At 35.9% G+C, this 24,139-nt stretch overlaps 1 protein-coding gene across 3 annotated transcripts in view; it reads left to right on the forward strand.

Moving 5' to 3' along the window:
- MSR1 (macrophage scavenger receptor 1) overlaps positions 1-16,543 on the forward strand; it is a 161,116-nt gene extending 144,573 nt beyond the window's left edge. For all 3 annotated transcript variants that reach the window (XM_061177282.1, XM_061177284.1, XM_061177283.1), the window contains exons 9-10: positions 5,884-6,072; positions 16,410-16,543. In XM_061177282.1, the coding sequence (XP_061033265.1) occupies positions 5,884-6,072; positions 16,410-16,543 (323 nt within the window). The remainder of the gene's footprint in view (positions 1-5,883; positions 6,073-16,409) is intronic.
- The last annotated feature ends 7,596 nt before the right edge of the window (positions 16,544-24,139 follow it).

Consider the following 24,139-nt stretch of genomic DNA (forward strand, 5'->3'; position numbering starts at 1 on the left):
ATTATTCAGTCGCTGAACTATGGGTGTTCAGTGTCATCATGGTTAACTTTGCTAAGCCACTAATTTCCAATGTAACCAAATGTCTACTACCCAGCTATTCTGCAGTCCTCAAATCTTGGGGGTCAGTTCTTTAATATTGAAATAAAATTGTTTGAGCACCAACCTCACATTCTAAGGCAATTCCAGTGCCTCTTGTCTGAAGTAGATTGACGAAAATATGGAAAAATTATATTCCCCATGTCTCCTCATTCAAATCTCTGCCACGGCTGTGATAGTGGGTTTAATAGGGTTTCTAGAAATTCATGTGCTCCTGAAACCTCAGGATGCGACCTTATTTGAAAGTAGGGTCTTTGCAGGTGTAGTTAGTCTAAGATGAGGTCATGTTGGATTCATGTGGGCCCTAAAGCTAACAACTGGCGTTTTTATAAGAAGAGGAGGCCACAGAAACGCGGTGAAAACCTGGAGACAGAGGCAGGGATTAGAGTGATTCGGTTACAAGCCAAAGAACACTGAGACTGGCCGGAGTCATGAGAACCTAAGACAAGGCAAGGAAGGATTTCTCCCCAGAGCCTTCAAAGAGAAAACAGCCCTGCAGACATCTTGATTTCAGACTTCTGACCTCCAGAACTGTGAGAATAAATTTCTGTTGTTTTAAGCTGCACAAATTGTGACCATTTAATATCGTAGCCCTAGGAAACTCACATGCCTATGCATCTGTGGTCGCTCCTTTCCCCCCACGTCACTCATTCCAACAGTGAGTGCCACACCTCGCCCTTCATTTGAGGATGTCCCCTAGCTCCACCTGGGGATCTAAGAGAATTTTACTGAAGACTGATTCATAACAGGAAAATGTGAGCAGAAGAGTCTACAACTTTCAAGTTGAACCTTAGACTTTACTGTGTCGAAATTCCTGGCTAGATTAGATTCCAAATTTTCCTCACTGGCCACTCTCCGCAGTCTCTCCCCTGCCATCAAAATACCTTGCATACCCCTGCTCCACTGAAATCTTCTCCCTCTGGTTTCTCCTCTTTACCCTGTTTGGGGACTTCCAAAATACTTGTTTTCTTTGACTTCTGGAGTAAGATTCAAAATCTGTTAAATTATTTTTCCAAGAAATTCAACCTATTTCTCCAAACATCTGATATCCAGTGTAAAAAAAAAAAAAAAAAAAAAAATCAGTCAATCTAAGAAAGAAATGGAAAATTGTATTCGGGCCAAATTTGAGGATTATAACTCAGCAAGAGCATCTCAGGTCTGAGAACTGTTCCGCCCATTAGAAGTCAAGGCACAGTTATATAAGTTTTTTGAGACAGAGGGCTGTACATCAAATGATGTATTATTGACAGTTTACATGATCCAGCTCTAAGGGTCATCGTGGTAAGTCATGTGATCCCGTACAAGATCAAGAAGGAATGTTATCTTTGAAGGAGTTGTCTTGCTAATGCTAGGAGAATGTTGTTCTTTATGGTTGAGCAGGTATTTCTGCTGATGGGGGAGGTCTGGTCGATGCATAAGGCAGATACACGATGCACAGTAGAAGGGAGAGTGGAATCCAAAGGGCAGAGAAAATTTTTTTATGTTTAAATTTTTCTTGTCTTGCCATAAAATGAGTTTTATTTCACACCAGGATGTGCCTTTCATAGCTAAATACCTCATTAAGCTAATTATCTTAAATTAAAAAATCAGTTCCCTTTCTAGAGGAATTTTGCCATATTGCAAGGACTTCTGGGTCAACTTGCAACCAGACTTTTTAAAAAAAATTTTTGTTACATTTGAAACTCAAATATAATAATTACTATTGAGTGATAAATTTAACCCTAAATCCTAATTCTAATAAATGATACAAAAAAAAGAAAGCATGACCATGAGGTAAACAATGTGATAATAATTGAAATGAAATGGCTACACTCCTCAAAAGTCATTTTACATTTTAACCTCAGTTCTTTACTTCCACTCAAGTAGCAGTGATGGACACAATGCAAAGACACCCCATAGTCTACATTCTTCCTGACTTCGCTTTTCAAATTAAAATTTTGTCTACTAGAGCTTGTTGCAGGAAAGAAAGTGGGGCACGAGAGGATGGTCACGTCCCAGGTCTCATGTGAGTCGCTGGGACTGCCACCAAGTGTGGGTTCTTGGCTTTGCGCAGGGAAGAATGCAAGAGCGAGCCATAGTAAAGTAAAAGAAGTTTTATTCAGGGAGATACACACTTCATAGACAGTGTATGGGGCATCTCAGAAGGCAAGAGTCCCCAAAATATGGGTGGTTAGTTTTTATAGGCTGGGCAATTTCATAGGCTAATGAGTGGGAGGATTATTCCAACTGTTTTGGGGACGGAGTGGAGATTTCCAGGAATTGGGTCATCGCCTACTTTTTGACCTTTTATGGTTGGCCTCAGAACCGTCATGGTGCCTGTGGGTATGTCATTTAGTATGCTGATGTATTACAATGAGTGTATAATGAGGCTCAAGGTCTAGTAGAAGTCAACTTGTCCGCCATCTCGGACCTAGTTGTTCTAACCAGTTTGTTGTGTCTTCAATGGCTATGTCATTCTTTTAAAGGTTGTGCCCTGACCTCTTCCTGTCTCAAACATAGTAGATTCATAATATTTTTTCCCTAACTTTCAAGAAAAGACTTGTATATGAAGCACTTTTATAATTTATTTTGGACTCATAGATGGCTCCATCAGTGTCCCTGTGAACATGGGACTTTAAATAAAATAGATTTCTTCTTTAAATAAAATAGATTTCAAATATAAAGAAAAGAAGGAAGAACATTTACAACAAATAGCTAATACATAGTCATGTACACACCACCCACATTTTAGAGGTGTTGTCCTTTTACCATACGGACTACACATATTTCTCTTTTAAGAAATATCATGTTAACTAGCACAGATGAAGCCCCATTTATGCCTGCCTCCCTTGCTTTTCCAGGTTAAACTTCTATCATGGAGTTTACATGTTTCTTTCTATTCATGTTTTTATATATTTACTACATATATATGTTTACATAAATGATAGATGGTATTATTTTCTGTGTTTTATATAAATGACATTATACTATATCTCTCATTCTGAGCTTGTGCTTTCCCTCAATTTTATGAATTTCAGCTTCACTTGAATCATAGACCCTTTAAAACAGTAAGGACATTAGTGACTATCTGGCCACCACTTATTTTAATTAAATTAATCTTAGTTTTAAAAATAATATAATTTCAGAAAATAAGAAAAAGATTTTATATTCAATTTCTGTCCCCTGTACAAAATTACTGTCAATATGCTTGGATACTTCCTTCTAATCTTTTTATATATCAATTTTTTTGCATATTAAAATGAAACATTAATGTTAATATAGTCACTTAAATTTTATATTATCATTTTTCTCTATTTTCTGTATGATTCTTTTGACAGGAATGTTTAATGAGTCTAAAACTATCCATCTAATATATACTATAATTAATTTAGCTATTCCTCTATTCAGAGATATTTAATATATGTTTTACTTCCTCCTTTAAAAATAAGCCTTCAATAAACAAAACAATAGTAACTGCTGAACTTGTTAACTTTCACTATATTTGAAGTTATTTTCTCAGATTAGATTAGAAAACCTTTGTAAATTATCTACTCTATTATTTATTTTTTGTCTGGTATCTTATAAAAATATGAATGAGCTATTTGTGTAATAAATATTTTATATATTTTAATTTAACACACAGACTTTTAAAAATATATAGAAATTATCAGTACTCTACACTTTCCTCCAAATCTAGGGAATAAGAATAGTAAGATTGCCTTTAGAAAGTTAAACTGCAGTGAATCAGAGCAGAGATATGTCAAACCACCTAACCTGATGGAATATATTAACATATATAAAGAAAAATGTGTTAAGCAAAGAGCACTGGCCAAACCCAGAGGCAAAATCTCATAGCTATGTCTCATTGTAAATTAATAAATTAATTAAACGAATAATTCACTGATTGTGATTTGACTTCTTGTGCAGATTGCCCACAGAGAGAAAATGGCCTTGTCAAGTAGTTAAAAATATTCCCGTTTTTGAGGCAATTACATTTCTGGTTGTAAATTGAATTGACATTTAGTCCCGAGAGTCTGTTTAACATTAGTCTGCCACTAAGAGATAAATCCTCTAAACCTACAAAAATCAGGTTTTGGAATATGTGAGGTTTCTGATCAGACCCTGCCACCAGACCGGTCCACCTTGGTGACTTCTGTAAAAATAAACATTTGGGAGTGGCACTAGTTACTATTACATGACTCTAATGTTTTAAAACTACACAATCTATTCCTGGATTATTATTTCCTATTTTCTTAGGCATTTACAGTGAATGATTGGGTCACCCAGGTATTTTACTTAGTAATTGGAAGTTTGAATACTGCAATAGCAAAATATTTTCCTTTTTAAAAATGTTTTTAATGTTTGTAACTCATGTTTATTAAGTGAGGAAGGGCTTATGCACCTGGACATTATTACATTAATTCAGTATTTAGCACTGAATTATACTTTGGATGAATCAAGAAAATAATTATAATTGTAATACTACATGTTAATACGTGTTTGCTTTTCATGTTTCTGAGTGGCTCAGTCAGGCTTGTAGGAAATTGTATATTTTATTTTTTTTACAGGTTGTTGGATTACTGTTCCAACAAAATTTACTCAAATTAGAAAACAAAAGTTACTATTTCTTTAGTTAACTGAGTTCTGAAAACTCATACACTAAAACTCCATTTTCACATTACAGAGATATTTCTGTTGTAACAATTACATCTTGCTTTTTTATATTATGGTGTTCTTCAAACTCATATTTGAAAAGATATATTTAAATAGAACTGTGTTTATTCATTGGCTTTTCTAATTATTAGAGGATATTTTTATTTTATTTAGCACTAAGTAAATTTTAAAAATTATTTTCTGTCTTTGCCTTTTTCTGTTCTTCAGCCAAATAATTTTTTAACAAATACTTACTAGAATAGTTCAGGCTGTTTAAAGAAATTTTCTAACTCTAAGTGAAATTTTTTGTGATACTACTTACACACTTTATCTGTTCTTAGGTTCAAAATGTGTATGTTGGTTTTAAAAATGGGAAAGAGACATTTCATATTTATGTAAATCACTGCACATGATCAAAGTTTTATAAAAGTTTACTGTATATATGGCAATTTTGATTACTTAGGCATTGCAGAACAAAATTACTTTGTTGTAAACATGGTATATTTCTTCCCAAAGTTTACTGCTTTAGCGATTTCTCAAAATAAACGAAAATTGTCTGATTTCTATCTCATCCTTTTTCAAAACAAGAAAAACACTTTGGGACAAAATCCAGGGGGCTTATATCAAGGAATATCTTTGCTATTTCTAAATTGATTTTGTCATTATAGTTACCTTGTTTTTCTTGGTAAAGAACAGGATGTTTGGTCTATTTTTATGTTTATGATATTATAAAATATCTTCTCCTCAACCTCCTGTATCACTGAAAGTCACTGGATGTATGTTCCAGTTTGTGTGTTAGTGTGTCAAGAAAGCAATCACTTTGTTAAAATTTTTTAAAAATAGTATGAAAAATCTCTATAACATTCACAGACTTGTAGCTGTAAAATTTTAAAGTCACTGGAACAAAATCATTGCAGTGTTTTCATAGATGTAACTTATTAAAAAGAAAGAGTAGATTTACTCTTCAGATCTCTGACCAATATGTACAATGTTTGCAGTTAAACTCTTTACCAATAGGTGGTGCTAGAAAGTTTAATATTTATTCCAATAATTGAACTTGCTGGAAAAATGTGCTCAAATGCTTATTTTTTTTTTTAAAGCATAAAGCAATATGTACATATATGTAAAATTAAGCCCTGCTTGTTTCTGTGACAGCACCATCTAAGACAGTTCGACTGGTTGGTGGTAGCGGCCCTCACGAAGGCAGAGTGGAAATTTTCCATGATGGCCAGTGGGGTACAATTTGTGACGACCGCTGGGAATTGCGTGGAGGACAGGTCATCTGTAGGAGTTTGGGATACCAAGGTGCTCGAAATGTGCATAAGGGAGCTTATTTTGGACAAGGTAATTTTTTTGTTTTTTTTAATGAAATGTAGGCATTCTCCAGTACGTACAATCAAGTAGAGACAGGAACATATAGAATAGGAAGCAGGATTCTTTTTTTAAGGCCTTTCCTAGAAAGTAGAAATGAAAAGATAGAGATTTAAAAAAAAAAAAAAAGATGCTCTCAGACAACATATAATGTCTAAATTTCATTTAGACTCAATCGGTTAGTTGGACAATAGAGGAAAATATGGAAAATTACTGGTAAAGCAGAACAACAGGAACCAATGAATTGTATAGACAAGGCATGACTTCCTGGGAAAGTCATTTACATATCTGGGTCTTGTGGGCAGCTGGGCAATTCCATGTGCTCCCTCATTCTCTCTTCTGCGGAACTGGAGGGTGGGTGGTGGGTACCAGCTTCTGCATTTACTTCCCAAACCTTAGTCCATGATGGAGCACCTGTATTCTGAAAGGACAGTGAAAAACCATGAAAGAGAAAGAGACGATTTTACGGGTTCTCTATGCCTACTAATTGTGACTTCTCCTTTAAGGAACTTGATGAGAAATAAGGGAAGAGAAAGGTTACTTTCCCCTCTATTTGAGGTCGAATTGAATAATTTTTTTGCTGCATGTATATCTGTGTATTTTCATCTGGATGACTCAGTAACTTGTTCTATGAATGTATTGAAAGAGCTAGGAAGAAAATGTGCTGGGGACAAAATGGATGTTTACCCATGATATTTTTATTACCTCATTTTTTTTTCTAAATTGGCACCTAATAATAGGTTTTATGTATAATTAAACATATATAAGTGCTTCAATTCTGAAGGACAGATTAGAAAAAAGTTGCCATATATAGGTAAACTAGAATTTTAAAGTCAGTATTTCCTCTTTATTTATTCTACTGTCCATATGTGATAGATAATTGGTATCTCTGAAGTTGATGTTGACCAAAAAAAAAAAAAGATTTGACCATCTTGATTTTGTGTTATTCTTCTAGATAGATATGGGCGATAGGAAATCGTATGCAAAATAATAGAGATAAAATAGCAGTATTACCAGATAATCTTGTGTATGATGATAAAATACTGGAGTATGTCAAATTATCATGTCAAAAGACTAAACAAGATAAGATAGGCTTCTTAAATTCATAAAATATATTGTTAAGTACTATTATGCTACAGTTTATTGAGTAATAACTATGTGTCAGGCATTGTGCTAAACACATAAATAGTATTAATAATAGATCACAATATCCTTTATTCTTTTATGAAAAGAATTCATTTTATCAATTTTTTAAAAATTTATTTGTTTATTTATTTTTTTATTATTATTATTTTTTTATCTGTGTTGGGTCTTCGTTTCTGTGCGAGGGCTCTCTCATGCTGCGGCAAGTGGGGGCCACTCTTCATCGCGGTGCGTGGGCCTCTCACCATCGCGGCCCCTCTCGTTGCGGAGCACAGGCTCCAGACGCGCAAGCCCAGCAATTGTGGCTCACGGGCCCAGCCGCTCCGCGGCACGTGGGATCCTCCCAGACCAGGGCTCAAACCCGTGTCCCCTGCATTGGCAGGCAGACTCTCAACCACTGCGCCACCAGAGAAGCCCCATTTTATCAAATTTAAGAGATGAATTTTAGCAGGGATCCAGGTTCTCAAGTCTTTAGAGACCAGAAACGTGAGTTAATTTCATAAAGAGGCTAAGCACAAGACAGAAGAGAGTGGTGATGTTCAAAGTTTCTGCACCCAGCTGTCAGGGTTTTTTTGTTTTGTTTTGTTTTGGTTTGGTTTTTTTTTTTTTTTTTTTTTTTTTTTTTTTTTTTTTATGGCTGTGTTGGGTCTTCGTTTCTGTGCCAGGGCTTTCTCTAGTTGCGGCAAGCGGGGGCCACTCTTCATCGCGGTGTGCGGGCCTCTCACTATCGCAGCCTCTCCCGTTGCGGAGCACAGGCTCCAGACGCACAAGCTCAGTAGTTGTGGCTCACGGGCCTAGTTGCTCCGCGGCATGTGGGATCTTCCCAGACCAGGGCTCAAACCCGTGTTCCCTCCATTGGCAGGCAGATTCTCAACCACTGCGCCACCAGGGAAACCCCCAGCTGTCAGTTTTTAATTTGTGCCTTAGAGTTTTGAATAGAAGAAACAACGGAAATAGAAAATATCCATAATTTGCCATCATCCAATAGATCTTTGGAATTTCCAAATTTTCCATTTCTACTACACTTTCAGAACTTCTTCCCCATCTTGAAAAGTGTCAGACCAAAATCATCTTTGCACCTGTAAAATTTACCTCCTAAATGAATTGTTTTAAACAGCAATAAGCTGGATTTTTTTTTTCCCCCACAGAAGGGGAAAAGAAAAAAATCCCTAACTCTTAGTCACTAGAAAATCAAATGAATCAGTGAATTGTTTAGGAAGACTAAACTGCCAATCTGAGTTTTCTACAATGTTCTATGAGGAAAGAATCCATTTCTATGGTAACTAAGATCCATAGCATGAAAGGCCATTTATTTAAAATACATAATTGTATAAAACATTTCAAATACAATCTGTGGTGGGAAAGTGAATAAGACGTCTTATTCACTTTCCCACCACAGATTGTATTTGAAATGTTTTATACAATTATATATTTCAAATAAATGGCTCTGTTCTTTTTACGAATATGAAGCCTTGCCATAGATTTCTAAGCTGTTCTTCCATTGAGGTTCTAAACCTAGATGGTAAACACACAATTGGAGACGATTATCTTAAGATTCCATTAACTTGCAGGCCTAGTCTCACAAGTAAAATATTCTTTTCCCCACAGCTTTTATTCATTCTTGCTTATACCTCTAGGGATTTCTAGTCTAAAGCACTGGTAAGAAAGGAATAAAATACATATTCTGAAATACTGGCCAAAAAAAAAGAAAGCTCATTATTTATATAAGAAACAATAGAGTTTAGTCTCATGTGAAATGAGTCATTTGGCTATATGGAGACGATTCTCTCAAGTTTTCTTCGGGTAACTGACTACTTCTCTAAGATGAGCATCCATTTTCAGTGAGGCTTTGTATTTATGGTAGCTGGTGAGCCTATACATTAGACTAGAGTTTTATTATAATAAAACAATGAGGTATATCAGAATTTTGTTTTTCCTCTCACATTCTCAAATACCTACCAAAGTGAACTGGAAAGACTAAAAGTTTTATAGTATAAACTAAGGAGATAGGAGTTGAAACCTTAGCTCTGATACATCTCAGACTTTCAGTTTTATGAGAATAATAATAACAACCCAGCAGATTTATTTTAATCTGAAATGAGCTGCGTATAGATAGTGCCCATTACGAAGTCGGACTCATAGCATTGCTCAAGAGTGACAGAGATCACTGGTAGCAGCACTGCCAACTGTAAAATTACAAGTTTATTTGCCATCCTTGTTGAATGGTAGAAAAGTCAGATCCGTGTTATACAGTAGAGCGATATTCACGATGTTCCAAGGGTGGTAAAGTTGAATGTGGTTTTTCCCACAGTACAGAGGTGTGATTTAAGAAACGTTCTGTGTAACCTTCTCTCCTAATCTTCCCACTCTGCTCCTCACACATCCAGCTCTGTTTTAGCTCTCTGCATAGAGTTCAGTCCCAAAATATTGAAGAATGATGATGAGAATTTTAAAATAATAAAGCAAGATGAGCTGGGAGAAAGAATAGAACTGAGGTGATTTGTTCTGGAGAAAAAGAATCTAAAAAATAAATTTCATGATCTGCTTCATTGTACATTGTATTTTAAGAAACAGGCTTGCATCGTAAACTGATGTTGGATTAGTCATGGTAAACCACCTTTTCATGTAAAGCTGTTTCAACTCCTCCTTTTTCCACTCCTCCACCTTAAATTTACAGTTTTACTCAGGAGGAAAAGAAAAAGCAATTTTGAATGCAGAACAGAGACTGGAAAGGAAACTTAGAAATATGAGTGTAGGGGTAGAGAGGAGGAGGAATGCACTAGAGTTTTAATTATGTGTCATTCTCATAGGAAAGTAAGAAGAATCAGATTAATACTATATTTTGCATTATTATCAAAATTGAAACAAGCAGAAAAAAGTTTATCTCCTTTGTATCTGTCCTCCCATTAAGGAAAGAATACAATTTTCTGGACACAGTTTCCCCCTCTCCTTTTTTTTTCTTTCTTCTTTCTTCTCATTTTGAAATAGCAAACCTGGCTTACCAGAGATAATCCTTATTAGCTTTGAGAACAATGAGTTTTGCAGTTACAAAGAAAATGATTTATAGGAACAAAGCTTAAAGCACACTCCTTTAAATGAGTTCTTTCATCTGGTTGCACCATTTGCATAAAGTGGAATGTTCTTTCCTTTTCCCGTGTAGACAAAAAGGTTGAATTAAGGAAGCGCTGAGAAGCTTCTGGTGCTTGCCATTGCACGGGGCAGGGAAGGGGGAGCGAGCCTCTTCTCTCCCTATGCAAGCTTTCCAATCTCTCATCCTGGTGGTCTCCCTGTAGCAAACTTGGATGAGCTTTGTCAGACGACAGTGGTAGTCCGGGAATTTGTTCCAGGCATATCTGAGCCTGTCGGCTGATGCAGGAAGTAAGAGCTGGATCTGGAGCAGCTATCTCATCTTCTCCTAAATTTAAAGGGGTTGGTGCTGAAGCTCTAAACTTAAAAGCAGAAACAAAAGAAAATTCTAAACATAAATGCTATCTTTTATTCATTACCCCTTTCACATTCCATAATCAATTTTCTGAGTGGAATTTTTAAAAAATTACAAGAATAAACTGAAGGAGATCAAAGGATAACTCTGCATCTCTGAACTATCCATTAGTGCTTGGAAGTAAAAACAATCTCAAAGATGAATAAAATATATCAATAGGTCAGAACTCTTAATTCTTATGTACTGCTCCCTGCACACTGAAAGTTTTGAAATGTAAATGTTTAGATGTTGGGTATTATGGAACCTGATATAGAGCCGTTATAATAGGGTTCTTAACATGTCTGTTCTCTTACTTATAGTATTTACTTTAAAGGCAGTAAATACTAAGTATGGAATAATACTGTTTATCAGGTGTTTACTACATGATCTCATTCAGTACTTACAGTGCCTGTGAGAAATAGATACTACAGCCCCACTTTTCATATAAAATTAAGTAAAGCTGACAGAAGTGGCACAAAACGTGCCCCATTCACATAGCTATTGTGCCAGTCGTGGGGAGAGCGCTCAACATCCATCCCTCACCCTGTCTCTCCACTAGGCAGACTGTCCTTCTAAGTTCTTTAACCTTAAGAACTTCATTTCTAAAGAGCTTGCTTCTTCAGAATCTTAGGATCACAGAATTTTAAAGGGAAATGAAATCTTAGAACTCTTTCGACCCCCCACCTCTCTATTCTGCCTATATAATAAAACAGGGAAAATAAGTGGCTTCTCCAGAACCACAAAACTAGAATCCAGAACTATAGTCTAAGTTTACCGATTCTCTATTCTGATTCCCATTTCATTTTTAACGTTGATCCAAAACCAAAAACCCAGAATGCTTTTCTCAAAGAAGAAACTGTTGACAAAGCACTTCCCAACTAGAAGTCTTAAAAGTGATATAAATGCATGCCACCCAGCCTTGACTGGATGTAATTAAAATTCATTCAGAGACTTTAACCATTAGTGATTTTTGCTTCCCCACTTATCCATTCAGGAGCTAATCTCAAATCTCATCGTGTCACTGTATATCTGGCTGATGTTTGAAATATGATTACTTTTTTAAATAAAAGCAGTGTTACCGAAGATTAAGGAAACTCAAATCCCTCAAAGAAATATCAATATTTGTCTTTTTAAAAGAGAGACTAAGAGAAAATGGTATCATCTGTCAAGCATACTCTTAGGCATCACAAACCAAGCTCATAAAATTCCAGAAGCCATGGACAACACGGTTATTGTTGTCTGCTTTTGGAAACACAAAATTGGTCAATCTGTCCTCCTTATGCAGCCTTCAAATTGTAAAGGGAATTGTAGATATATAGATGGTTAGGTAGATAGATAAATAGATGATAAACAGGACTAGAGAATAAAAACATTTCTAAAATATATACATCAATTTTGCATAGGTTTCCACTAGTAGAAAGGATAACTCAGAGGCAAAAAATAACAATGACAGCAGCAACAAAAAAATATCCTTGAGTAACAGTTATTACCTAAAGAAATAAAAACAGATCTCTTTTTTAATCTTTGAGGTGCACATGAAGATAAAATTTTATGCATTTTATGCTACCTTGGCATTAATTTTTAATGCAGAAAACAATTTGGAAGGAGATGGGACATGAGTATTAAATAATTTTTTTCCTTAGGCTTGATAGTCCCAAATATATTAATATAAAAATAAAACAGCAAATCCTTGAAAATTATTTTTTTAACTATCTGGGCTTCTTTGTAGTCAATGAATAGCTCTAAGTTTTAAATGTCATCATGTTCTGTTGCTTGGCTCTATTCTCTCTGTTGTTTTGAGAAACTCATGCATCCTTTCTGAGTCTCAGTTTATTTACCTGTGAAATGGAAATAATTGCCAATATTTTACAAAGTTATTAGAAGTAAATTTTTTAAATTATATGTGAAAAGACCTAGCATGTTCACTGTGTCTGAATCTTTTCCACATAGCATAAGACCAGAGTTACTGAATAATACAATATATTTATCACATCCATATGTTCTTGGTGAGAAAAGCACTGAAATATGAGTTAAGGGTTCTAAATACAAGAATCAGCTTTGCCACTAATTACATATGTTACCTCAGTAGCTGCATTTACCTAAAACAGAAGCCTTCACTAGAAGGTCAGTCCAAGAGAGAATGGATTCTGATTTTTGTTCACTCACATAGGCACTCAAAAGAGATTTGTTAAATGACCAAATCTAATAATGCAGGGGATTGCAGTAAATCTTTGATTAAAGTCACTGACACTAGGCAGACCCAGGGTGGGAATACTGGCTCCATTAGGCATTAGCTATGTGACCTTGGGTGGAGTTACTTTTTCTCTCTGATTTTCACTTTCCTCAACAGTAAAACGACACTATAATAGCATTTATTAACTTTTTAAGGTTGTTTGAGAATTCAGTGAGGTAACAGCTCAAAAGTACTTTGAATATTTTCTGCCCCATAGTAAATTCTTAAAAAAGTGGGCTTAAATGTTCATTGTTATTACTACAGCTTTGGTACTCTAATATTCATGATTTCCTCTACTATGGTTTCTAAAAACTTGTGCTCACATGTCAGCACATTGACTGAATAATATCTATCTTGTGCTTCCCCTATGGGGATGCCCTTCTGGATACTTCAGCCATTGAGAGGATTCTCACCCTTAATTCTCTTTTCCTGGATTGTAAAAATTCTGCACTGCTGAGACATAAATCTGGTGACTATATCTACAAAATGTAGAGTGAAAGCATCACTGTCCCCTGGGTACAGAAGTCATGGAACCATACTGTTCTCATGCTCCCAAACACAACAGAGCCATGGCTTTCACCAAAAGTTTTACTTATGTTTATTCATACAATTTATAAATGTTCATAAATGCAATAAATATAATATATAAATGTCCCACTGTTTTGGTTCCTTTCGATGTTAAAATGGAAGTAGTTTTATTATTAGTGCAATTGTTATTATTTGCCTATGTTTTTTTTTAATGAAGGTTTTATTTATTTATTTATTTATTTAGCTGTGTTGGGTCTTCATTGCTGTGCGCAGGCTTTCTCTAGTTGTGGTGAGTGGGGACTGCTCTTCATTGTGGTACACAGGCTTCTCACTGCGGTGGCTTCTCTTGTTGTGGAGCACAGGCTCTAGGCACGCGGGCTTCAGTAGTTGTGGCACATGGGCTCAGTGGTTGTGACTTGTGGGCTCTAGAGCGCAGAGTCAGTAGGTGTGGCACACAGACTTAGTTGCATGTGGGATTTTCCCGGACCAGGGCTCGAAGCCATGTCCCCTGCATTGGGAGGCGGATTCTTAACCACTGAGCCACCAGGGAAGTCTTTGCCTATGTTTTTGAATAGCCCTTTGGAGCAACTTCCAGAAAGTTCAGATAGACTTTATATATTTAAAATAAACACGCATACACAAACATGCTCATACATACATACACAAACATGCTAATACATACAAACACAAACAGAAAAGAGACCATGATATGCCTAGTAAGAGCAGTTTGGAAACCAAAAAGTATTCCTGGCAAGGTTTCTGACTTTGAGATCATATTCTCCTAATCTTTTCCTTTTTATCTGCCTTAAAATTTCAAGTTGAAAAGTCTTAATACTCTTATAAACATTTCAGAAAACACTTGAGCTGTCCAGGTTACTACTCTTATAATTGGTCAGCCCAGGAAAACCTTTGCTTGTCTAATAGAAACATTGTTTGGATTCTATTGATTTAATTACTATTATATGAAATGAAAAATACAATATTTCCAGTTACCTTGATAATGTAAACCTAAATATAACAACTTGTCTTGTATTTGGATATTTTTGGTGAAGGTACAAATTATTCAAAAACTAAGTGAATGAACCTATTTATTTTCTATGTGGAAATCAAAATTTCCTAGTTCTAAGGGTAAATAAAAACATGTCTTCACAGAAAATATCTATATAAACATCCTATTAACTGTTCTTTTAGCTTATAGATTTTTTCTTCTTCAATCCAGCTTCCACATTTCTGCCAAACATACAATTCTAAAATATAGTTCTGATGATATTTCTTTTGGTGACTCGCAACATAAAATTCAAAAATGTTTATAGCATGGTCCCAGCTTTCTATCCAACCTTCCCAAAGAGTCCTCCTCCCCTCATTAATATACTTTGTGTTTTAGATGCCAGGAGACCATTAACTGTTCTAATACATCAAGCATTTTCATGCTGCCCCCACTATATGGAATGACTTCTTTTCCATATACGGAAAACCTCCGTTTTTTAAGGTTCAGTCAAATGTTATCCACATTGTGATTACAAAATTTCCAATATCTTGGAAATTTATTCATATATTATAGGCACATACTGCTATACAATTATGTACATTATTAACCATGCACATGTTGTTAATTTTTATTTCTTGAACTGACATAATATTTGAAAAATCAGTTAAGAGTTACGTAATTATATGTGCCATTATTTATGCCTCTGTGAAAAACAAGTCTTCATTTAACTTTTAGAACTACACAAAGGTATGTTTCTAAGTCTTGAAGACATTTCTAAATATGCTTTATATAGCTCTTGTGACTGAAAGAGAACCTTTTAACATCATATTGATTCAAATGGAAAAAATGCATTGTTGATTATGCTTAAAGTATTAAGTTATTTGTTTACCATCCACGAGTTTTGCAAAGGTGTTTATTGAAATTTTGCTGCTAAATCATCAGTTTCTTGACAACATGAAATGTTCTTGAAAATTCATTAGGAGGTTTGCAATATTATATGTTTAACAAAACCCAATGAAATCATTCATTTAGAAGTTTTTCAAAGGTTCTGCTCCCAAATGTCTTAAGTATAAAAGAACGAACTTTTATAGTGATACACTTAAAAAATCTTTAGAGAACATCAGAAAAACATTTCCAAATATTCGTTTTAAAGTTATCTTTTCCTGCCATGAATTCCTTTCAAAAAAACAGTTGTTTTCTTATTCATTGTTAAAATAATGTCCTTATCTTGAAAGTGGCGGTTACGTTCATTTAGTTAATTGTCTTCTAGGTAGCCTATGCTGACAGGCCGTTTTTCCTTCTAATGTGTCTGAGGAAGAATTCGGACAAAAAGAATAAGTGTTAGCTGTGCCATTTTCTTGTTGTTTGCTTGTGTTTGCACTTAATAATCTATGGTGTTCTTGCAGGATATTTTATAAGCCCTTTGCTGATCATATTACTCTTGGTTTAATTAAAAATAGATAACATGTCTGGTAAACCAGACACATGCAAACTGAAATACACTGGAACCTAAGAAAAGAACTCCAGGATTGCTTATGTTCTAGATATGCCTTGTACAGATACATATAGATCATTAAATCATTGCATATATCCATTATTATTAAAGTTTATTTCCTTCCTTATTTTTAAAAATAAAACTATTAAATCATTAGAGGAAACCAATAGTTCTTTAATCTATGATTTCATAGAACTCTTTATGCACCTTTGTTACACCTCTTATTACTTAGTATTTTAGTCGTTTACACAGTGACAGAAAATAAAATTTTCTGGGGCAGGGGGTTAATTTTTGAATCTTAATACAGAGCACGGAACTTGTATATGGCTAATGATCAACACATTTTTTTTTGTTAAATTGGTGAATAAATTAATGGCTCTGTCCCACTCAAACATAAACACTAAACTATACTTATTAATACAGTTGTATCTGATTTTTGCAGGTACTGGTCCAATATGGCTGAATGAAGTATTTTGTTTTGGGAGAGAATCATCTATTGAAGAGTGTAAAATTAGACAATGGGGTGTGAGAGTCTGTTCACATGCTGAAGATGCCGGGGTCACTTGCAGTACATAATGCATCATATTTTCATTCACATTTATGGAATTGCTGCAAAATGATTTTTATTACTTTGCTTCATTAAAATCAGCTTAATGAATATTTAAGAGATTAAGAATTTTGTCCACAGAAAAGGAATATTTAAAAATCAGTGGATAAACATATAAAATACCTTCAGAATTACTATATGTCTATATCTGAACCATTCTAACTTCTCTAGGTTTTCAAATGGAATTTTCTAATATAATGACTTATGTATTGAATTGAATATATTGAAGTTTAAAACTTCTAGATTACAAATGCCAGTGATAATGGAAACACATCCCAATCACTGGCTACAATTTATATCTTCACAAGATTACAATTTTTGTCTTCTTTGTAATCTATTTAGTTCATTTTAATATAATTACTTTTTGAATAATGAGAGGGTTGGAAAGTTTTCTTTTGTGCCAAGTTGGCAAAATCTCCAATCCATACACATTTCTAAAGGAAGAATCTTATCCAGCTCTCAAGATCTCTGTGCAATAACTTAGCTGTTAGATAGCAATGTTCATGATATGTTTTGGCCATGATGAAAAGCTCATCATGTTTTACATGCTCATATATTGAGATGGTCATTAATAACATGGCTAATAGCATGGTCATTAACAATAACATGTTTATTTGACATGGTCATGTATTGACAGTTTTTTTTTTTAACTGCACTATAAAGTTAGTTGAAAGCAGGACATATGAGAAAAGGCACAGGCCCACCATTGCTATATGTGTCCAGCTAATTAGTGGATCAAAAATGTCATTTTCAGCATGGAGTTCAGTTTGCTATGCATTTTAAATTAATATGAGTAATTACTTTGTTACAATTCTAGGACACTGTGTTTAAAAGGTAAATATATCTACTTATTCCATTTTAACTAACAGCATGCAATGTCTTGAGTGCAGAAGGAAGTTTCAACAACCCTCCTCTGTAGTCTTTCATGAAGTGAGTCAATATTTACAACCAGAGAGAGAGAGGCATCTTCAACCCTAAAGGGTTGATGACCCTGAGCATGACAAAATAGTGCCAAGTTCACCCTGGAACCCGGTGATTGTGCCCTGCTGTCTAGGTGTACAGGCAGAAAGACCAGTGATTGCTATTGAAATTCAACTAAATCTAATCTCAGCCCTGAAAAACATAATTTTCAAGTTTCCTAAGCCCAACTCAGAGAAACTCGTGATTAGAAAATAGTACTAGTACAGAATGGCTCTACTGTTCTTTCTTTAATGGTGATAAGCAAAAGCATGGGCTTAAGCATTTTTTCATACCCTGAAGTCTCACCTCACAGATAGTAACCAGATAATAGACTCCCTGCCCTCTCACTTGCAAAGGCAAAATTGTTACCTTGCAATTGGGACTATTGGAAATGGTCTGCTGAAAATGCATTTATTGTGGTACATTCTTCTACTTGTTGAACGTAGGTGATTTTCTCCAGTGGTGTATTTTTGTGATTAAGTGTTGAAGGAGTGCCTCAGCACAGAGCCAATCTGCAAATGCTGGGAGAGGTGGGTTTTGTTGTTATTGTTGTTGTTTTTGTTTGGGTATGTTTGGTTTTTTTGTAGGGTTCTGTTTGTTTGTTGTTTTAGCTCCTAACATTAAAAAACACCAGCTGAACACAAGCTAAAGAACAGAGACTTCAGTGACTACCCACAACAAGGAACATAGTCTTTGCAAAATTGTTCAGGGAAGTAACTTTACAAATAGACTCTACAGCCTTCAGCAAACAAATAAACAAACAGAAAAATCCCCAGCAAATCATTGGGAAGGGGGGGAATCTGCTTTTCAGAGTTACTGCATTATAATATTCTTATGTCCAGTGTCCAACAACAGCAGTTAAAAAAAAAATCACAAGGCACATAAAGAAACAGGGAAGTATGACCCATTGAAAGGAACAATATAACTTGACAGAAAAAATCACTGAGGAAGTTTAGGTGTTGGGCTTACTTGACAAAGTCTTTAAAATAACCACTAAAGTATGCTAAAAAAAAAAAAAAAACAAAGGAAACTGAAAACAGTGTACTAACAAAATCAGAATATCAGTAAAGAGAATTTTTTTTACAAAGCCAAACAGAAATTCTGGACCTGAAAATTACAATTACTAAAATGAAAACTTCACTTGATGGATTTAACAGTACATTTAAACAAAAAGAAGAAGAATTAGCTAATTTGAAGATTGGACAATTGAAATTATTGAGTCTGAGGATGAAGAAAACATGAAGAAAAGTAAAGTAAGGTACCTGTAGGTTGCCCAAAAAATGCATTATAGGAGTCCCTGAAATAGCAGAGAATGAGAGAGAGAGAAAGGAGAAGAAGGAGAAGGAGAAGGAGGAGAAAAGGAAGGGAGGGAGGGAGGGAGGAAAGAAGGAAGAAAAGAAAGGCGGGAGGGAGGGAGGAAGGAGAATATCTGAAGAAATAATGTGCAAAACTTCTCAAACTTGATGGAAGATCCAAATATACATATCCAAGAATTTCAACAACATCCAAGTAGGATAGATTCAAAGTACCCACAGAAAGATACATCATAATAGACTGTCGAAAGATAGAGAATCCTGAAAGCAGCAAGAGAGTAGCAACTTGTCATGTACAAGGGATCCTCAATAAGATTAACAGCCAATTTCTCATTAGAAACCATGAGGCCAGCAGACAAGGTTTAAAGTGCTGAAAGGAAAATACCATTAACCAAGAATTCTATATCTGGCAAAACTGTCTTCAGAAATGAAGGAGAAAGTAAGACATTCCCACATAAACAAAAACTAAGGTAGTTTCTTACTACTGGACCTGCCCTATAAGAAAAACTAAAGAGGTGTCCTTCAGGTTGAAATGAAAGAACACTAGAAATTAACTCAAAGTCATAAGAAATAAAGCAGCAGGAGTAGGAAAGTAGCTTTTTTTTTTCCTAACCAGGAGATGTTCTACTAATCACTGATAATTGTGCTAGGAACTTTGAATTTCTTATACTAAACAAGTATTATTTATATAACCAGACTTTTTAAAATTGAAAACTAATAATTTTAGAAATTATCTTGCACATTATTTTCCCTTTTTTCAGATAGAACAATTGCAGCACAGTAAGACATTAATTGCCAGAGATTACCCAGCTTTTAGAGAGAAGTCACGCCAGGTTTCCCTATTCTCAAGTCATTGTTTTTTCAACTAAGCAGGAATGCTCTGACTCTCCTATAGACTTGTAGGGGAGATACTGGGCAAATCACCTTCTACATAGATTTTGTTTCTTAAGTGCAATTCTACAGATCAGAAATTACAATGCTTGTATAAAAGGGGAAGAAAAATCAATAATCTCTATCTCTTTCACAAGAATGCTATAGTAAAAAAAAAAAAAAGACTTGAAAACAAAATACAAAACAGTGTCAAATCAGTGATATACGACAACAGTAATTGGTGTGGTAGTATTACCCAACTTTCTCCTCCTCCAACCTACTAAAAAACAAACACAAAACAAAAACAAACAGACAAAAAACCCTATACTATCTAGGCCAAATCCTCCCTGCCTTCTCCACTATGCTGCTGGATTTATATTGCATCGATGTAGCTACGGAAGAACTGCACTTTCCAGGATTCTTTCTCTCCTATGTTGTTCTGGTTTATCATGGCCCACCAAGGACATTTTTGCATGGGATTGAGAAACTGAGAGTTTAGCAGCAGCCATGGTCCATGTTATGCTCAGAAAGTCACTGAGGGGCAGCAGGGCACGGACACAGCATGCACAGATGGTGCTGTGCTGATGGCTGACTGGGTTTGCAGGACAGCAGAGCCTGTAGCTCCTGAGCTTACCCCTGGAGCCTCCTGCAGTTTCTCTCCCACCTGAGCCAGGTGCATGTTGAGCTCTGTGATGAATTTACTACCTTCTCCTGCATGCCACCTGGGTCATCAAAGTTGGAGGAGTGAGAAACTAATGCAGGTTCCAGCTCATCTATAGGGGTTCCATTTTGTCCTCACTCTCTTTCCCAGTTCACACCCATCCTCCCTCCTAAACAGCCACCACCTGACTTCAGACCCAGGACCAGGCACAAACACAACACACTTGCCTTGAAAACTTAATCATCAGCCACAATCCACAATTGCATAAGATTGAATCTCTTGAAGGGAACAAAGGAACAGTTGCTCTGGATTTTGAGACTGCTCTTAGGCAGAAAAGGGGACCGGAGAATAGAGGACATTTAATCATTGCAATGGGACCTCACTGGCAGTCCAGTGGTTAAGACTTCGCCTTCCAATGCATGGGGTGTGGGTTCGATCCCTGGTCAGGGAGCTAAGACCCCACATGCCTCATGGCCAAAAAACCAAAACATAAAACAGAAGCAATATTGGAACAAATTCAATATAGACTTTTAAAAAATGGTCACATCAAAAAAGAAATTTAGATTCTCTTCCGGTTTATAAAGCATACAAGTAAAACATGGAATTATTTTGAACTACTTTGGCTGTTGAACAAGCTTTCTGAAAGCAACACTATGTTGAAACTGAAACACACGGGCCCAGGTTTTAAAAGTGTTACATAAAGTATGAAACTATTGTGCTGTAGGTTTTTCTACAAAAATGTCAAGCACCCAAAGAATTTTTAGAAAGGAAATTACTATATTATTTTTAATAACTCTAGAATTGACTGTAACTCTAAAGCTCTTTGGGGTTCCCTGAATGAAAAACTTTAGGATTACATGCCTAGAGTAATTTTAGGTTAGGGAGAAAAGAAAAAAAAAAAGATTGAAATACATTTGTTAATCATCCATTAAGAACCTCCCTAGGGCCAAGTCAGTTCAATCAAACCTACTGGAAGACGTTTGAATTGTTTCAAAAAATGTCTTCGATGTTTCATGCTTACATCATTTCCCTAAAAAGACTGATAAAATTAATGACATAAATTGCTCATTTATTTTCTTTTATTAAATGGCATAAAATTGTCCTACTGTAAAGATTCAATGGCAGAATAAAGTGAAAACACAGCTGTTATTCTGAATAAGGGCCTATTCAAGAAGGCAAGGCTTGCTGACTTAGAGAACTAATATGTCATATCCAAGTCAGCTGCCAGAGTGATTATGGGGTAAAAGGGATAACCTGAGAGTTCAGTATAAAAGGAAGGAAGGACGGGAGGAAGGGAGAAAGGAGTGAAGAGCGGTAGGAGTGAAGGGAGGGAAGGAAGGAAGGAAGGAAGGAAGGAAGAAAGAAAGAAAGAAGGAAGGAAGGAAGGAAGAAAAAAGAAGAGAGGAAAGAAGAAAAGAGATCCAAGGAATAGCAAGTCTGCTAATCACCACTTCTTTATACACCAAAACTTCTGAATTAGAAGGTAAGTCGGTTTGTGATATTTTTAAACTTCTTATGCTGAAGAAATGAGGTAACAATTTAATTGGAGAAAAAAGGCTCTTGGGACTATGGTAATATTAGACAATTATTTTTATCTTAATATTCAGATTCTAAAGTTGGCTTCCTACCTAAAGACAGAGCTTCACTCCACATTGCATGTAGTAAGGGAACCAAGAAATTCAGGGGAGCAAATTTAGCATATAAAAACTTCCCACCAGTGGCCGTGGACTCCAGTTACAACTGGGAGAAATCTCCACCCATAAACTTAGGTTCACAGTGTGACAACAGAACAAACGTTTCCTATGCTAGAACACCATTTGTTGTATGTTTCATTTTTAAATAGAATTACAATATATTGTCTTTTAATCCTTAACACTGAGAAAACATATGACATTAAGATGAAGCACAAACGCATAATGTTCTCTGTGGATTATGCGCTTCTCATAGGGGTGAAAAACTTGAGCAATTCGTTGTAATTTACCAAGTGTTTTCTCCACCAACAAGGCATTTCATTTTCGTCGTTTCACAAAAAGGCTAGTGTTTATTAGGAAGCCCTGTGATACGGTCAGTGTACTGGGCTAGAAGGGAAAACCAGTCTTTCTCTCCTGGCTCTGCCTCCTGCTGGCTGTACGTCCTTTAGGGAAGTCATTTAACCTCTAAATTCTCAAACCTTAGTTCATAAATGGGAGTAATTGCATGTGATTTACCTAAAACTCTGGGCGTGCTTGTGAGGAGTAGATGTGAACATGAATTACTGACAGAACAGAAGTGATTCAAGTACCTCTAATAATTACTAGCCCTCGCGCGTTTGATGGTGTGAATACTAGTAAAGAAATAGAATGATTTTGAAGTTTCTTTTGTTTTCTAGACTGTGCCCTTTTCATTGGGACATGACCCTGAGACCCACACACACATAGGATCATTGGGGTTCAAAATGTGACAGTGTTCTGTAAATTCGAATAGAAAGTTTACTGTGTATCTAGAACTTTGAATTGACTCAGATCTTTTGGGAGGAGAAATGTTGTAGGAATAAGTTTAGTTTAACCTGGTAAAGGAATTACCTGGTAAACTGAAAAACATAATAAGGGGGACATTTCCAAGGCTGCCTGGGGGTACGCACCTTGCCCCCTATAGAAGCAGCTTCAGGCCTGCACAGGAGTCCAGAGAAAGAAGACAGGAGAGAGACGAAGAAATTTGCAGACTGATCCTGAGCCACAGCAGAAATCTCAGATGAAGAAGCCAAAACACTCCCCAGGTGAATCTCCTTCCCTGTGCCTTCCAAAATGTCAGTCCCTTTACTGAGTAGTTTTCTCTCGATATCGTTTCTCTCTTATCTCTGCTGTTCCTTTCCTTTTCTCTCTCACCCTTGTAAAGGCCTGGGGTTTTATTTAAAAGCCACTAGACAGACACTGGCCTGTCCTAGAGAAAGCCTGCCAAGGTCTGCATCCAAACCACTTACTAAATTAAGTGGGTCAGCCAGCATCTGATACAGCACACAACCATCCGAGTCAGGCTGGGGAAAGTTACAGAGACTTGGGAAAACAAGAAAGAAAGAAGGAAGAAACTTGGGCCCTTCTTGGGAAGTGGTTATGGTCTAAAGAAGAAAAATGTGTTTTGGTATAGAAGAGGTTCTTACAAGCAGAGCCACGAAGGGGTATAACTTTAACAACCTGAGAAGAACGCTAGGAGCTGAAGGAAATTCCTAGAAGGAAAAGAACTCCAACTCAGGAGTTTTTAATTGGATTTAAGAAGCATCTGGCACCCATTGTAAAGCTGGGGAAAGGAAAGTCGTATCTAATGATGATTGTGGCTAGAGAGAAGCTGGTTATCTGCAGGCTTGATGGGCTGGTGATGCAAAACACCAAGCATCTGTTTAGCTCAATAATGGGCTCGTTCAAACTGAAAGTGATCCTGCTCTCCGCTACTCCACGGTCCCTGAGAGCAGCTCCCCAAATCTGGATTAGGCTGCACGAACCCCCTAACGAGTAGTGTGAAATTAAACAGGGTGATGACACTTCTTATGCTTAACATTTATTCATCTTTAAAATAAGGTATATACACCTGCAACTCCTACTTTACAGTGCCACTGTCGCAATATTAGACTTATATGAAAATATGGGTATGCTGTGTAAATGTTTTAATAACATTTAAATTAGCTTTATTATTATTGCTGTCTAGGAGGAGGAGGTGAACGAGAGGCAGAGAAAATGTACTTCTATTTTATTCCCAAGGAGTGAGTCTGGCTTGGTATAATTCCAAGT

Source organism: Eubalaena glacialis, chromosome 20, assembly GCF_028564815.1.
Source record: "Eubalaena glacialis isolate mEubGla1 chromosome 20, mEubGla1.1.hap2.+ XY, whole genome shotgun sequence".
In the NCBI taxonomy this organism is placed as follows: Eukaryota; Metazoa; Chordata; class Mammalia; order Artiodactyla; family Balaenidae; genus Eubalaena; species Eubalaena glacialis.